The sequence below is a fragment of the Eleutherodactylus coqui genome, chromosome 4 (genome assembly GCF_035609145.1).
Source record: "Eleutherodactylus coqui strain aEleCoq1 chromosome 4, aEleCoq1.hap1, whole genome shotgun sequence".
Lineage (NCBI taxonomy): Eukaryota > Metazoa > Chordata > Amphibia > Anura > Eleutherodactylidae > Eleutherodactylus > Eleutherodactylus coqui.
The window spans coordinates 78107178-78125464 of NC_089840.1; the positions used below are offsets into that span (position 1 = coordinate 78107178).

Sequence of the window (18287 nt, forward strand, 5' to 3'; positions counted from 1 at the left end):
TTCTAGAAAAGGCGGCCGACAGGAAAAAAGGGTTCCCTGAGGAAAAGCCACAGAGAGTGAAGACCTTTTCCCGGGCCCCAATGCAGCAGCCCGAGGCCTACCGAGGCAAGGGCAAGACAGGCCGCTGGAGTTACCCCAAGGGGGGCAGAGGAAGGAATATCCTCTTCAACCCCCACCAGGGGGAGCCAAAGCAGAGACCCTGACGCCATCCCCGTAGGGGCAAGGCTGGGGAGCTTTGCGGATCAATGGGCCGCAATCTGCGGGGGCCCATGGATCCCAAAGATCCTACAGTACGGATACCGGATAGAGCTAGTGTCCATCCCCAGAAGGAAATTTATTACCACGCGAGCCCCAAAAAAACAGCTACATTTACTAAGGCAAAGCGTGCGCGACTTGCAACGGTTAAACGCAATATCTCCCGTACCGTGAAACGAGGAAACCCAGGGCTATTATTCCAGGCTCTTTCTAGTAAAAAAACCCGGAGGGAAACACCGGACGATAATAAATCTGAAAGACCTGAACACCTGCGTCCGATACAGGAGATTCAAAATGGAAACCATCTCCTCGACAATAAAGTTGATCCCCAGAGGAGCCTACATGGCGTCCATCGACCTAAAGGACGCTTATTTTCACATTCCGATCCACAAAGATTCTCAGAAATACCTGCGGTTCGCAGTGGACATTGGCAGAAGAATAGAGCACCACCAATTCAGATGCTTGCCCTTCGGGATATCCTCAGCCCCCAGAATCTTTACCAAGATTATGGCGGAGGTAGCCGCCCACTTGAGAGAAAAATCGATCCTAGTAGTACCCTACCTGGACGATGTTCTATTAATAGCAGAGTCCAAAAAACTCCTAACAAAACACCTGGAGACAGTACTAGAACTTCTCCAATCGTTGGGATGGATTATAAACTGGGAAAAATCCAGCCTAGATCCCGACAAGCAGAAGACGTTTCTGGGAATAACTCTCGACTCAGAATCGCAATGCTCCTACCTACCCGAGGAGAGAATGCAAAAAATCTGCAGAATAGTCAAAACTTTCCTACGAAGATGATTCTGCACAATTCGGGAGGCAATGTCTCTCCTGGGGAGCTTGACATCATGCATCCCAGGAGTAGCATGGGCCCAGGCCCACACCAGAGCCCTGCAGGCCGTAGTCCTATCCTCGTGGGACAAAAGGCAGTCCTCGTTAGGGGCAAGGATGTACATCCCAAACAGGGCAAAAACATCCCTGCGTTGGTGGACATCCCCAGAGAACCTGCGGAGAGGGGTTCACTGGCTACAAAACCCAGCCATCCACATCACAACAGACGCAAGCGCCTGTGGATGGGGAGCGCATGTGGGGAACCAATTCTTTCAGGGTCCCTGGCCTCAGAGGATAAAAGAACAGTCCTCAAATTTCAGAGAACTACAGGCAGTTTGGCAGGTTCTACAGCAGTTGGGCAACTCGCTACAGAACCAACACATAAAAATACTGTCAGACAATGTCACCGCGGTCGCTCAAATACGACACCAAGGGGGCACAAGATCTCCCCCACTGCAAAGCATCGCACAGAAAATCTTTCACTGGGCGGAGGGCTGGATCCTCTCGATCACGGCAACCCACTTGAAGGGGACACTAAACGAAAAAGCAGACTTCCTCAGCAGGAAGCAAATAGACCCAGGAGAGTGGTCCCTCTCCCCAGAGGCATTCAGAATCCTAACCAACCGGTGGGGGACCCCACAGTTGGACCTCTTCGCAACCAGGGAGAACACAAAAGTAGGCAACTTTTTCTCCCTCCGGCCAGGAGATCGTCCGATAGCGGTAGACGCCCTAGGCCAGGACTGGGGACAAGGACTGGCTTACGCCTTTCCTCCCATACCACTAATCCCCAGGGTTTTACAGCACTTCAGAACCCAGGGATGCACGCTAATCCTGGTGACCCCCTTCTGGCCGAAAAGAAGCTGGTTCGGTCTTCTGACAACACTGAGCGTCCAGGACCCAGTCACCTTCCCTACCTGGACAGATCTTCTATCGCAGGGGCCACTGAACCACCCCGGCCTAGACAAACTCCATTTAACGGCATGGCTCTTGAGGAATCCTCGCTAAGAAAGAAAGGATTCTCAGAGAAAGTAGTAGAAACCCTAATGTCCAGTAGGAAAAAGACGACCCACCTGATCTACCAGAAGGTCTGGAGAAGGTTTTCCTCATGGAGACAGGGAAGGGATCGCGGGGATTCTATCCCCGACACTCCGCTAATCTTAGAATTCCTGCAGGAGGGCTTAGAGATGGGCCTCTCCCCGAGCACCCTAAAAGTCCAAGTTTCAGCCCTTAGCGCCATCTGCGACACAAAATTCGCAGACGACAGATGGGTCCACAGGTTCCTAACAGCAGCAGCTAGACTACGCCCTAGGCCCATAAACCTGTTCCCAGACTGGAACCTTAATTGGGTTCTAGGGGCCATGACAGCGGTACCATTCGAACCGATCGAAGCGCTACCTATAAGAATGCTTACAATCAAGACCATCTTCCTAGTAGCCATCACCTCCGCAAGACGGGTTAGCGAACTACAGGCCTTGTCCATCCGCCACCCGTTCATGAAAATCGCAGACACCAAACTAATATTTAAAACAGACCCGGCCTTTATGCCAAAAGTAGTGTCAGATTTTCATAGGTCCCAGGATATAATAATCCCCTCATTCTTCAGTAACCCAAAAAACGAGGAGGAAAGAACCCTAAGCTGCCTGGACGTTAGGAGAGCAGTCCTAACCTACATAGATACAACGAGCCACTGGAGGCGGGACGACAACTTGTTCGTCCAGTTCAGTGGCCCAAATAAGGGTAGCAAAGCAGCAAAAAGGTCCATAGCCAGGTGGATCCGTCTGGCCATCATAGAATCCTATAAGGCCCTCGGGAAGGAGATCCCGTTAGCTCTTAAAGCCCATTCCACAAGGGCAGTAGCGTCCTCATGGGCCGAACACAGTTCAGCCTCGGTCGAGCAAATTTGCAAGGCCGCAGTCTGGAAAAAAACCCACACGTTCACTAAACACTATAGGGTAAAAGTGCAGCAGGACGAGGACATGGCCTTCGGCCGCAAAGTCCTCTCGGCAGCGATCCTACCCTAATAAACTTTAGTTGGTACGTCTCAGTTGGTGCTGTCGTGGAGACGACTGGGGGAAAAAGTGGATTATACCCACCTGATAATCAGGTTTCCAGTAGTCTCCACGACAGCACCCGTACCTCCCCCCCCCCCCCCCCTATAAAAGTAATATAATAAATTTAAAAATAAAAAAAACCCCGGTTAGGGGAAGAAATTTAAGTTTAGCTCCTGCCCCGGCAATTCGTTAGAATCCACTGAGGAAAGTGGGGACGGGGGGGAGCTTTTAACCTCTCAGTATGTTCCTGTCCTACCAGGAGGAGGCAATCTCAGTTGGTGCTGTCGTGGAGACTACTGGAAACCTGATTATCAGGTGGGTATAATCCACTTTTTTGGCTATTGTCATCAAAATTACTAAAATTGCCCCTATACTTGCACACTCTATCATCCAAAATTAAATAAAAGCATACTTTCAAATTGGTACCAACCTACAGCGTGTATATGGTAAATGTTATTTATTAGCTATTTTGCTAAGCAGAAAAACTCAGTTTGCAGAATTTTTTGAAAGAATTTGCAATTTTCAAAGTTAAGATATATTTTTATAAATAAATGTAAAACCGATTAACGAAAACTCACCACTAACGTGAAGTACAATCTCAGAATCCCTACATAAGTAAAAGCATTCCAAAGTTATTACCATTTAAAGTGACACAAGTCCGACTTGAAAAATGGTGCCTGGGTAGGAAGGCCAAAACTGGCTGCAGGGAAAAGGGGCTAAGTGTTGTGGGAAAAGCCACTCTGTTCCATTACTAAAAACACTGACCACTCTGGATATGACATAAAAGGTTAGTAAGGTTTTCATCCAGTTACTGTCTCATTTCTTTCTATAGACCAACCAACATTTAGTTTCTAAGGTTATATCATTTACTGTATTATGAAGACTGTCATTCATAGCAATATTTGCATAAAGTGTTTGCAGGATGTATGGAGAGGACCTGTCGCCACTATTTTCCCTCTGAAATAAATCTGTGGAATGTTCTGGTTCTCTAAACTATGAGACTTGCTTGGTAGCCAACTACACAACTATCGTGCCATTGGCTTAAAAGAAGTCAAATCAAAGCATGTGAAGTACAGTGCAGCCTAAAATTAAAGTGGATGAAAATGTTTAAGAATTGCCGCAAATTGGCTTCAAAGGGACTCGTGCATTTTCCAAGGTTTCATTGGGAAAAAAGTGGTGACAAATGCTTTTTAGGTGATCACCACAGGTCAGGCTTCTCTAATCCCCAGCAACAGGGAGGGCACTGTTCCTGACCATATATCTACTATATAATCTAGACAGACTGTAGCCACTGTTTTATAGTGGCTCTTCATTCTGAGGCATAGAAGATGCTGGTACGGAGCCATCTCTCTGACGTCCATATGTTCTGCAGTTGTGGTAATAATTTATTAAAAATATGAATTTACATATACACATTTTAAAGATAGCATGGAAGCCTTTACTGTATCTTGTCCATTTTCCTTGTTATACTTGATGTAATGCTGTAGTTAAAGGCTGCGAAGTCCATTACAATTACTTTCACTTGAGAACAGCACAAACAAAAATTAGGTCTTGAGCCCCATTTACACGCAACAATTATTGCTCAAAATACGTCCAAACAGCTTTTCATTAATAGCCGTTGCGTGTAAATGCGCCCTCATCGCTGTAGGTCAGCATGAAATCTGTGGTCCCTGATGGCAGGGACCATATGCTGAGTTCTCTGCAGGCAGCGCTGATAAGATTGTATGCAGCCGGCATCCCGCGGCAGAACTATGGATATGTATTTAGAGAACAGACCACCCGCTGTTCTCTAAATACATGCAAATGAAGCTAGCAAGCTACTAATGGTCTAATTAGCCTATTAGTACCTATTGCAATATTATCACTCGAAACTGCCAGAAATGGACAAATTTTGAGCGCTCATCTTTGCGTGTAAATTGGGTCTTAGCAAGGTAAGCTGCTGATTGTCTTTTTGTATAGAAGAACAGGTAGAAAGTCAAATTATTGACCATTATAACCAGCTGCTTGCAATCTAGAGCAAATAAAGAAAAAATAAAAACTGGACAAATACTATAAGTTGGGCCAGAACTGAATGCATTTTGTTTTTATATGATCTTTTCCATTTATAAGTATTTTATGGGCTACTCATGGGATTGTTTCTGTACGCCGAGATCTGCATCCTATCCTGTAGGCAACAATCAGTAAAACCTTTTGACAAGAACAACCTTCTAAATCCCCAGACCTATTATTACAAGTGGTGACACATTCTCTGCTCCCGTCTGCGTGGATTCCTGTCACAAAGGAAATAATTCTTCCACCTCCTTGCAACTGTAATAATGGTAGTCAGAAAGCAAAAATTTCATAAAACCTTAAAAAAAATAGTCAAAATGGGACGGCTTCCAGACAAAACTGGTTATTCTGGATATTCAAGACATCAATATGACTCTTAGCCTGTCCCGCTGCTGTAGCTTGGTGATTGATGGCTTGGTCATCAATCTTAACGGATAAGCACATGTCCTCTACAATAGACGTGCCCCTTTTACAACTGCTTTGTGGAATTGTTTGAACGTGTAATTAATTTTACACCATGCTGGTGAACAATACATTATTTTTTGACAGTAATTAAAGGGGGAAAACGGGAGCGGCCAATATACAGCATTGACACTGTACATGTCTTTATTTTTACTTTATGCTGACAGCATTCCGTTTTTTTGATGACCTGTTGAAATCAACCTGGCCAGAAAATTTGAGGTTTTTAAATGAGATTTTCTGCTCCAAAAAAAGAACAAAGGCTGAATTTGGACAGAACTCTCTACGGGCGGGCTCGCATTTTACTGTAGTGTGGACCCGTGTATCGCCGCATATGACAGATTTTGGCCTGCGCATGACCACCTATCTCACTATCTCATGCACAGGTATCCTGGTTTTTATTTTACTTTAGTTTTAAATTTCCCGCTCTGTTGCTTAGCGGCGTTGTGTATAGGCCCCAAACATCACCCATAGAGAACAATAGTGAGTGATATCTGCTCTTTGCAATTGCTCTCTGCTAAGGTCAAGAGATTAGGATCTCAATTAAGGGTGGCTTTACACAGGAAGACTTCTCACTTTCACACAAGAGTGATAGCCGTTCAGTGAATGGACGCACAGCCCGCTAGAGATTTCTTCCGCCCACCTCCATCAATTAAATGACTGGCTGTTCACATGAATGAACTGCCTGTTTACACTGAGCGAGAAGTCGCTCACTAGTCTTTTGTTAGCGCACAGTTTGGGAACCGCTGACTTAAGCCATAGAACTGTAATATTTTGGACACTGTTAATGAATACATTTGGAGTATTGGATTTGTTTTGGATACATTGTTGTATATCCCCATTTTTTTATCCACACTAAACCTTTGAATGCTCAATCCATTGTAGTGATTATCCTGGAGGGTTTTCAGCACCACAGCTTCTCAATGCATCTGTTGCGCTATCTTGCCCAACAATATTTGGTGATTAGGGCAGCTATGGTTTGCAGTTATGAGCCGTTTTTATTTTTCATCAAAATTTCTTTTAGTTTTTCCACCAAAAATAGGTGTTTGCTTTTCTAAACTGATGCAAAGTTTTTAGTATAATTTCTTTGTAGTGCTACAGTCACAGGTCTGATTTTTGCCAAGGCACTTTAGTCATAGCCTTTGTTGTCATATTTGTCTTCCAACATAAGTTGATTGTGTAGCTGTCATACCACGGCGAGGGGATTTTATATTGTGCTTATAATAATTTCTGTTTCGCTCGTAGATGAATTAATGTGTAAGATGTTTTTTGGACAGTTCAGAGAATAGTGTGATTACATTATTTGGAAAATGTTATAAATTCTAAAGCATTGTTTTACAGAGCAACATTAAAATTCAGTCAGTGGTCTGTATTCACTTCAGAAGTAGAATGGAGACCTCTGTAGTAACCATAGGTGGTACATGTGTTTTTCAATGATCCTATAGGATTTATTGTTCATATTTCAGACTGCAATCCATTATTTATAATGTGATGTTCATGTAGGCCAGTAGTCAATGTTGTCTTTGTTTGCTTTTTAGCACAGACAGATATTTTGATGTTACTCCCAAATCTCACTCTCCACCCCCGGCTCTGAATCGTCAGCCTGAGAAGAAACGTGAGTTAATGAGGTCACAGACTTTGCCAAGATCCTCCGGAACCCAAGTCCGCAAAGCTTTCTTTGAGAAGTTTGAACAAGACAGTGGCAAGTAAGAGCAACATTCCTTAAATCCAGACCTTTATGTAACGTTTTGAACAAAGCTGTAACATTGTAGAAGTTCACAGATGTACGGACTGTTTAAAGGGCACTTGAGTCAGAAGTCTCTACTCGATAGGTGATAAATGCTAGATTGGGGTTCTGACCCTTGAGACCCTACCAACAGCCAGAGCAGGAGACTCTGCTACCCAGTTAACCCTCAGTTACAAGACCGAGCTTGACAAAGACCGCTAAGGTCAAAACTTTGCACATTTTATTATAGGGGATTAAAGAGACTTTTTATCTTTTACACCATACATGCTACCACTCTTTCTTGAGGATTACTGGACAAGACCACAGCCATGGATTTGATTTGGCGATCACGTGTTCTTTATTCAAAGTCTAAAGGCTCCTTCACACTGGCAAGAAAATTTGCGCGATTTTCTTGCGATGCGAGAGTGTGTGAAAACGCATGGTCATGAAACCAATGATTTTCAATCGTTTCATTCTCACTTGCGCAGTTTTCACTCCTGCGATGCTGCGTGAAAAAAAAATCAGTTTTTTTATTTTATTTATTTATTTTTTTAAATTTTGCGATATCGCCCATTGTTTTCAATGGGACTTGCGGCGGCAAGTGTCTGCCCCATTGAAAACAATAGGAGAACATCGCGATCCCTTGCCGCGGCTGTGACAGCTGCTGTGCGGGATTCCTTCAGCCTTGCAGGGATGCGAGGCTGTCGGATCCAGGGGTTTCCACGTGTTTTCAATGGGGCTGGCGGCAGCAGCGCTGGCCCCATTTAAAAGCGATGGAAGAACATCGCGGTCCCCTGCTGCGGCTGCAACAGCTGTGGTGGAGATGAAGGGAAACCCCACAGGGATGCCAGGCTGTTTCCATGTGAAAGCGCCTCGCAGCCATGTTTTTCTTTTTTTCTTAGAAGCATTGCGAGAGCAATATTGGGCTGTGAATCACTGCCTGATATCGCTCTCACCAGTGTGCAGGAGCCCTAAGACACTGACAGAAATAGCTGATCCTAGTGCCATAGGTATTGAATTGAGCAGCAGAGTGCATGCTCGACCTCCGCTCCTTTCAAACCTCTAGCCATGGTCTTGCTGTTGAGGGAGACCAGGTCCCTTGTTCTGACGATTCATGGGGGCTGAGTGGTCCGATCCCCACTAATCTAGCTTTTTATCACCTTTCTTATAGATAGGGTGATAAATGCTTTAGGCTAAAATACTTCTGCTAGTTCTTTCCTGTTCATACTTAAGTAAACATGCAAGAAGATGTAACCAAGTACATTGATAAACCTATAATGGATTGGTTTAAATAGTAATTTCGTATTCCTTCATTTTAATGGCCAACATTATATATCTCAATGATACAATATGGCAGCTACAGAACGGGTCCTTTCACTGAGGCAGATGAACTACCCATAACGAGTGCCGATCAATATACTAAGATGAACAATGCTCCTTTACTTTTATATATTGCAATTATCTGGGAAGTTTTCATGACTAGTTGTACTGTATTTTCTGACTATATCTGTGCCAGCGTAAAAGATGTGGCGAACGACAAATAGTAAGACACTAGACCTGTTTACACTGGGCAATGGTCTGGAGGGAATGTTCGTATTTACAATCATTCAGGCAATCTTCACCCCATGTAAAAGGCCCTCCAACTAAATTCCCAGTGTCTTCCCCATCACAAAACTACAGATGTAAAACACATTAAACGGCCTCCTGTGGTCTCTCGAAATCCCTTCCCTTTCCTGCAGCATCCTAATGTAATGCTCTACTGCTGAAGAGATTTATTTATATAAGAGATATATTTATGACTGATACTGGTGCAAATAGTTTTCCTCCACAAGGAACAGTCTCTATAGTGCCATTTACATAGGTTACCCATTTAAGTAAATATCGCACTCCAGAAAGCTTTCTAGAGCTCATATAATAGTGCATAGCAGAGCTAAATGTAAAATGTTTATATATCGAATGTATTACTGTGTGTATATATGCAGTCTTTAGTCCTAAACTCAGTGAAATTGTATGTTCACACAAATGAAGAGCAGATGGAAATATGCCTACGGCCGGTCTCGCACAACCAGACTTGAATCTGCGATGGTCACCCACACTAATGATCCGTGGTATTCCGCATACATTACAAAGATAGATAATTCGCATATTTGCTCGGACGAGCAGATCACTATTTCTGTGAGCGGAAATAAAATCACAGCATGTTCTATTTCTGTGTTGATTTCGCTCGGACTGCTTCCATTAAAATCAATGGAAGCCATCCGCAATTGACATTGTGGATGGGCCTTGGGTACCCGCATTATCAACCAGCGGCGGCGCAGGGAATACAAATGTTTAAAAAAAATAAAATAAAATCTCTACTGCGCATGACTGGTGAACGTCTACGGTCATCCGCAGTAAAGATAATTCAGGTACTTGGGGTCAGCAGCTGCGGTCAGGGCCGGATTCCGCTGCAGGTTCCTGCATGCAGAATCCAACCTGTCCGTGTAAGAACGGCCTGATACAGTTGTAGTATCACAGTTTAAATGTGTATACGCATATAGAACTAGCATATGTTAACAGCTCAAAACAGATACATTAATCTTGCGTAAAAGAGGGTGCACAATATGTTTTAAAAAAAAAATGTAACTTTTCGCAGTGGAATTCAAGCTCTGTTAGATTTTGTGATGTCTACATTTTTCAGAGACAGGTACAGGAGTATTCAGGGATGATTATCTCTTGGGTAAATATGCGATGGTTATTAATCTTGTGGGAACATGCTTCCAATATTTCAGCTGACTGCATTTTATTTTGCAATTTATACACGAGTGGTTATTATGTTCTGGAAAAGTTTCCATATGGCTGATTTAAAACTGGAACCCTGGTATACTAATGTCACAGTGCATAAGCCTTATGGACAACTACTACCATTATTTAGTGAAGAGAGGGCAGAAACACTAGTGGGTATAATACAAGCCTGGCGCTCCTGTGAAGAACCATGTAAATGAGAATAGAAGTCTGAGTGAATAAAGATGTCTCAGCGGGAGTACATCACTAATGGCAGCAGCCAGTGTGATAAATTGGGACAGTCTTCTAACTTTTCAGCACATTTGGTTGAAAATTTTTGAAGACTTTTTTTTTTTTTTTTTTTTTTTTAAATTTTTTTTTTTATGTTCAACAACAGAATTTTGGACGGTATTTTGTCTTCAAATGCCCTTTTCATCTGTATGTTATGTATTATGGGGAAAAGAACTACGGTATATGACAATTTTATTTAGTATCCATAGTTATGTTATTTGCCTTTGACAGAAACATTATAATTTCTTTTATTTTTTTAGACCTGGGGCTGTACAGCTGTGGTGAACCCACAAGTACCAGCATGCCATAGATGGTATGTAGCTGTCATGGCCTGCTGAGACATGAGATCCACAGGCTTTAGCTGTACACCAGTGCTTCTACATTTTAGTTGCTTTTCGAGTGAAACTGAATTATTTAAATTCCCCCCAGTATACTGAAATGAATTCTGTATAAATGACCCCTTGTTTTTAGGATTTTGTCTGGGAGCGCTGATATGTCAATACTTCTTGTTTTATGTAATCGTGTTTTTGTTTTTTGTTTTTTTTTTCTTTTAATGAGTACAGTTTAGTATCCACTCACCATGCTATTGGAGCATACTCACAAGTGGCAGACTGGTTGTAGAAGTTGATGCAACTAAGGGCTCATGTCCACGGGGAAAATAGGATTTAGGATCCGCAGCGGATTTCCTGCATGCGGATCCGCATCCCATAGGGATGCATTGACCACCCGCGGGTACATAAATACCCGCGGATCGTCAATAAAAGTGATTTAAAAAAAAATGGAGCATGAAAAAATCTGGACCATGCTCCATTTTCATGCGGGTCTCCCGCGGGGACGGCTCCCGCGGGCTTCTATTGAAGCCTATGGAAGCCGTCCGGATCCGCGGGAGACCTAAAATAGGAATTTAAAGCATTTACTCACCCGCAGCGGACCGCGAAGCTCTTCTCTTCCTCACGGCCGCATCTCCCTTGCTTCGGCTCGGCGGATGTGCCCGGCGCATGCGCGCGGCACGTCGACGACGTGCCGGCGACGTGCCGCCGGCGTCAGGAATTCATCCGCCGGCCGAAAATGAAGATCCGGCCGTGAGGAAGAGCAGAGCTTCGTCGCCCGCGCCGGAAAGGTAAATGCTTTAAATTTCTATTTTCGGCGCTCATGTCCGCGGGGCAGGAGGGACCCGCTGCAGATTCTCCATGGAGAATCTGCAGCGGATCTGATTTTCCCCGTGGACATGAGGCCTTAAACTCTCATCCTTACCTTTTATGAATGGGGTTCTTTCTACAACATTTGTATGGATATCTGCAAGGCCCATTCAAATAAATGGGGCAGTTGCAAAAACTTGTACTACAAACATGTCTGTAAAGGGCCTTTTCAATGATCCAATAATGAGGCAAAAACTTGCATAAGAATCAGGCAATGTAAAGGTGCCACCAATCCTCTGACAAATGAGCAAATTCTGAGTGATTGCTTGGGGGCTCCAGCAGTAATGGTGTCACCCCTCCCTGGCGGCCCCCAGCAGAAATGGTGACAACCCCCCCCCCCCCTCCACGACGGTGCGGCCTCCAGCAGGAATGGTGACTCTCTTCCCCACCCCCACCCCCCTGCAGTCCCCGGTAAGACTTTTCCTATTTAGGACCTAAAGAATGCTTGCGCCAAATTTCACACTTGTATGACACTGGAGAGTTAGGGCACCCCTATGTAATGTACCTAATCTAATTCTCTAACTTCTCGATGTTAAGGGGGGGGGGGAGCTGTATTAATCATCACTCGTGACGCCACTGTTTCCATACACCAGTATGCTACACGGCAGATAGGAAATACAGATCCTGGAGTATAGTACCTCGGGTCCCCAGGAACGGTTAGGGCCCAGTATAACATTACTTGGTACACTTTCAACAAACAATTATTCACAGTAATGTAGGTACAATCCTTCACAGAGAAAAACAGAACAGCACTCAGATCAAGGAGGATACACAAGATGACATCAGTCCTACAGTCCACGTTATCTGTCAGGTACCACATCTGTATTGGGAGCACTCTGGAGGAGGAAAAGGGGTAGGGTTCACTCCACAGACATTGCAGCAATTATTTACTCAAAAGATTAGTATCAACACCCCGCACTGAAGACGCGTGGGGGTGACCTCAGCGTACTTTTGTACAGTGATCCTAACTCTGGACGGCCGTGCAAGAAAGACTTGTAATTTGAATTCGTACATTTACGTTGGCTCTCTATATACAGAATTACTGATGAATGCTCCCTCTTGCGGGTTTTTGGGGCTCACTCCACTCACATGCAGATTTAAGTCACTACAGGATATCTCTCCTTCTCCTCAATCTTCACCTACATGGAAGCTGAAGGTGCTTCCATGAGTCTGTATTAGGTCAGCAACTCTTACTGAAGATGGACTTGAACTCCTTTCCCGCTCTCAATCTCTCCCATTTATAACTTATACCACATGACAGACTGATACATTTACAGATGGGCAATGATTTTAGAAGAGTTAACCTCTCAAGCGCCACAGCTGTGCAACACACACACTAGATATGACAAGATAATCTTTGCACAGTGCATTTACAGAAGACAAACGTGTAGTGGCCAAGAACACCATCCTGGTCCCCTCCATAAATGTCATACACTGTGTGTACACTGCACGCATAATACACAATTCAAATACATTCATGCGAGCCCAGCCTTAGTCAAGTAAGCTAGATGGATGTGAAATGTGCATCGGGGTTCATGCAGATCATGGGAGGTATATATGTGTTGCTACTATAGCAGTTTGGATGGTACTGACTTTTTCTTATGTACCTGATTGGATATTCTTCCTTTTTGCTACACAGCGTCCTGTATTAGTGATGTGTGCTTTACTAATGAAATATTGCAACTGGATTTTTATTTTAATCAGTATATAAATTTTAGGGCATTGAAAAATTTACTGGTAGGTTGTAATAGGAGTCGTATATTATAATAATAATGCACTTTCTCCTGATCTAAATGGAGAAATATTTTAAGGCCCATTTACACGCAAAGATAATTTTTCCAACAAATGAAAGATTTATCGATCTTTTTGGCCATTAACACTTTATTTTCATTTGCATGTGAAAGAACTTCCAGGAGCTGTTTACAGAGCCCAGCGTGTGATTAATCACACTTTGGGCTCTGCACACAGCTGCATTGTTCTCATTGCAGCTGCCGGCAGGTTATAATGTTATCTGCCGGGTCCCTGCAGAGATAACAGCCTACTAAAGGTCTTTTTGCACCGGACGAATGGCGGCAAACAATGACCGACACTCGTCCCTGTGTCTCCGCGCTCCCAAGCTGCTGCACAGCAGCTAGCAGAGCAGGCTGGTTCACGGAGCGGCCAGCAGGGGGGCGGGGCAGTGCAGGAGATTTCTCTCCTCTCGCTTCCCCGCCCCCATACATTCATATAACACAGCGGTCATTCACTACTGAACATGTCTGTTTAAACTGCACGATGAGCTTCATTGCTGATTGTTTATGCAGCTTAAAAGATAAGCGATGAAGCTCATTGTGCAGTTTAAACAGCCGCTGTTCAGTAGTGAACAGCCGCTGTGTTATGTGAATGGAGGGGGGCGGGGGAGTGAGAGCAGAGAAATCTCCTGCACTGCCCCGCCTCCCTGCTGGCCGCTCTATGAACCAACCTGCTCTGCTAGCTCCCTGCAGGAGCTCGAGAACGTGGAGACACAGGGGCGAGTGTTGAGCATCGTTTGCCTGACACTCGTCCTGTGTAAATGGGGCTTAAGAGATAAATGTGTTTGCTTCATCTCCAGTAGCTGAATAATTGATTTTTAGTTCCCCCTTAAAATCCTCTTTTAAACAAAAACTACACGATGCCCGCTTTTACACGTAAAGTTGATCGCTCAATTTCGGTCGTTTGAAGAAATTTTGAGTCCTAATTGTTGCCTATAAATGGGCCTTTACACACTTCTTAACTTCTGATTTAATTGTTCCTTCCAAGCAACTGATCGTATTTCATCCCTCGTGTCCTAACAAATATTCAACAAGAACTTGTCAATGATTTGTAGTGTGGCATTAGCTTATATGTAATTACAAATTTATTGAAAATATTGCTCCTAATCTTGGAGGTTACATGTACAGACAAAAATTAGACCATTTATATACGGTTTTGAATTAATAAACCATTTGATCAATAGGAATGAGGGCCCGTGTTGGCTTACAATCTGAGGAGATACACAAGAAGTACAAGTGCTGCTTCTGTACAATAGTCCAGAAGTCTTTTAAATGGGGTAGTATACAGGGGCAGACCCAAGTGGTTTAATTCTGTTGAGTCAGTGTAGGCTTAAATGCATATTAATATAGAACATCTGTAGATTAACAGTTCACCAAAGTGTGACATAATGGGAGCTATACTGGAATGTAACATTCATGGAGCCACATAAGATCTGAGATGAGCCTTGTTCTGCTGTCCACCCCTGCAAGTTGACTGAAGTGTTGTAATGCAAGCAGCAGCATAACCATTAATAATCCGGCATCAATCAAGGGATGGCTAAGTAATGATGTGTTTTTTATGGTAGATCTTTCACACCATTCTTTTCCAAACTCCAGCCCTTTTTATCCCCTAGCAGGTCTTAATTTGAAGACTGTAGTTTGGATTCTTCTTTGTATAAAACAGTGTTTTTAAGGAACAGTTGTAGATAGTCACTGTATTGTACCCACCGAAAGCAATGTGGTAGCTGCACATGAATGGATTATCATTGCGGAATCTGCTGTTGACGACTACTGCAGATCCGCAGCAAATACTGTTTGTAACATAAAAGCGCTTCTTCATCCACACTCACAGAAAGCAATTGTGATTTCTGCGAGCAGATGTAAATCGTAACATGTTCTATTGTAATGTGAATTCCGCCAACTGACTCGTGGCCCATCTGCAGTTGACATTGCGGAAAGGTCTCGGATTCCGCATCATCACCTAGCTACAGTGCGGGGAAAAAAAACCTTAAAAAATGTTTAAATCTATACTGCGCATGTCCGACGGCGGCTTGCCACAGCTATCCGCAGAACAGATTAGGAAGAAAAGTGACAGGTATACGCAGATGCCAGCTACGGTCTGGGCCAGATTCCGCTGCGGAATCCAACCCGTTCGCGAGCGGTCGGCCTTGGTGTGCTCCTTTATTACCATCCTCCATACGAAATAGCCGCTACAATGCCTGTAGTTACACCCATTGGCGCCACAGTCTTAAGTATAAAAGGCAGTATTGTAGTAATGAATTGCATCTCAATCAATGTGTTTTATGTAAACCAGGCACAGATATCTCATTGAGAATGATGTTCCTGTACATCAATATTAGTGATATATTTACAAAATGTGTCTAAGCTGTGGTAACCAGGATGTACCAGTTTAATGTTGCCTGATTGTATAATATGAAGCTAATGCCAGACTACACAATACATGACCGCTGATACGGATGACTCATTAGACACGTCATTGTTTTTGGCTGAAGAGCTTGATAATCTGCAGTTGAGGTTCACCACATCAGTTGTGGATTTTATTTCGCTGACTAGAATTGGAAGTATGTCCAAACATTGGTTGATCAGTCTTGTTTGTTTTACACCTCACATGGCCTCAGGCAATTATATTAATATGGTTTGTCTTGTTTATGTGGTGGAAATTTTAGGACAGCAAGAATTGTTACATCCAACTTGTATAAATGTTAATTTGTATCAGCTTTCATATAATTTTGTTTGACAGTATCAAAACTTAAACAGTATCAAAAAGGGGTTTTCCATTAAACTTAAAGGGGACCAATCAGATCTGCTGACTTGTCTGTATTAATAATTTTGTGTATTCTCCATGAAATAACAAATGTGAAGCCTCTTTTCTCACAAAACCTCAATTTATTCACAGCGCAATGCAGACTGGGCATTTCCCTTGTAAAAAGCTGCTATGCGGACACCCACGTATCCCTATGGGCAGCCTAATTTGGGGATCTCCCATGCGAGTGCCGCATATCAAATCTGCCCGTGTGAGCCAGGCCTTGGGCATTAAAAATATTTGTTTTGTATAATTTTGCAACTTTTTTTTTTTTTTTTTTTCTTATAACCCAGCTTTTTTACCTCCTAAATGGCAAACCTGCTTCATTATGTAGCATTAGGGGTGGGTTTATTATTCCATTACTGTTCAGCAGGGTTAGGCAACCAAATGTTACATCTGTAATAGTGATCGTCATCTATCTTCTCTAAAACATGTAATTAAGAAATGGTATCAGAAGAAAAATGTCTAATCTATTACATGCTGATGCTTTAGACATTCTATCTGTTGGCGATGCTTTATTTAGGTGTAACTGCTCTGTCTTCAATGCTGATTCTTTTCCTCTTTCATTGATTGCACAAGGGAAGTTGTTGGATTTATTTCTTGGTAGATTTTTTTTCTTTTTAATATCCTGTGTTTATGAACAAGGAAAACCATAGAACTATTGTGTTGTGTAAGAAGGACCTCTGAGTTTATTAATTTTCTTTTTTTCTCTCCTATTTTTAGAAGCAAGGGGGAATCCAAGGTGAAGCTGAAAAGGTCTCAGAGTTTTGGAGTCGCCAGCGCCAGCAGCATTAAACAGATCCTCCTGGAATGGTGCCGCTCTAAAACGATTGGCTACAAGGTAAGATGTTGTCTCCTCTGCAAGACGTTTGTGCTCATGTGCAGCTAGGAATAAGGAACGAAGTGTGACATAAAAAGCAGTACATCTGGTCTATTTTTTTACGCTGAATTTAAGTTTAGTATAGAATATAGTCCAACGGGGACCTTTTTACTTTTCTTAGAAAGTCTGGCCTCCCACTGGCAGTATTTTCTTCTAATTTCAGAGTACATAATACTGCCATATATTGTCACAATAATGCTGCTGTATACAGCTCACATACTGCTCAGTTTCTGCACTATACGGTGATATTCCATGAAAGGGTTCTCTATTACGGTCATAATTCCCCACCCCAAATACTACAATTCAATTCCAAAAAAATACTGCCATATACCACTAAATAGTACTACAAGCACTACTTGAAGATCATGAGTTTTAGCTACATGGCTTGTTCTCTAGTGGTCCAAATGCTTCTCTATAACTCCAATATAATGATAAATCTTCTAAAAAGGTTTTTCTGACAGCCGACCTCTAGGACATGTCAACTGGGCGTGTTATAATGGTAAACCCCTAAGAAACCTACAAGTTCTAACTCCCATTTTAAAGAAGTGGCCAATAATGATCTCACTTGGTTCCCCCCCAATTAGAGTCTTAGACCTTTTGTGTCAAATGAATCTTAAGTTATATAATCTGAAATCGCTTTTATACTTTTATCATATTTGCCAGTCTTTTCTTTAAAAGACTGGCAAATATGATAGTTTTCGCAACCCTACTTGTAGTACAAGTACAGATATACAGTGTGTGTTTATGTGCATATATAGTGTATGTGTATGATTTTATATATATATATATATATATATATATATATATATATATATATAATTTATTTTTTTTTTTTTTTAATGATAATATAACATTTGCTGTTAAACTTTTGTGAAAAGATGATGTAGAAGCACAATACCTACAGGTCAGTCTCAGCAAGGAATAGTTTTGCATGGCCATGTTTTCTTAGAAAAACATTCAGCGATCAGGAAAGGCTGATAAATGTCTCTGCATGTTGAGTAAAGTTTAGTGTATGTTTAAAGCTTATAACTCAACCAAATTGTATGAGGGGAAAGCCATTGAAACATGAGATGAACATACAACCTTCATTCAGGTATTGCTCTGAACAGACTTCATTTTTGCTTTGCAACTTTAGCAGGGTGGACTAATATTTGAGCATTATGCCAGTGCCTAAGGGTCCATAGCTAGAG

General features: G+C 42.7%; 1 protein-coding gene across 1 annotated transcript in view; it reads left to right on the forward strand.

Annotated features, from left to right (window-relative positions):
* LOC136625499 (smoothelin-like protein 2) overlaps positions 1–18287 on the forward strand; it is a 90252-nt gene that overhangs the window by 56395 nt on the left and 15570 nt on the right. Inside the window, exons 6-7 of the mRNA XM_066599711.1 lie at positions 7184–7351; positions 16941–17058. Of these exons, the coding sequence (XP_066455808.1) occupies positions 7184–7351; positions 16941–17058 (286 nt within the window). The remainder of the gene's footprint in view (positions 1–7183; positions 7352–16940; positions 17059–18287) is intronic.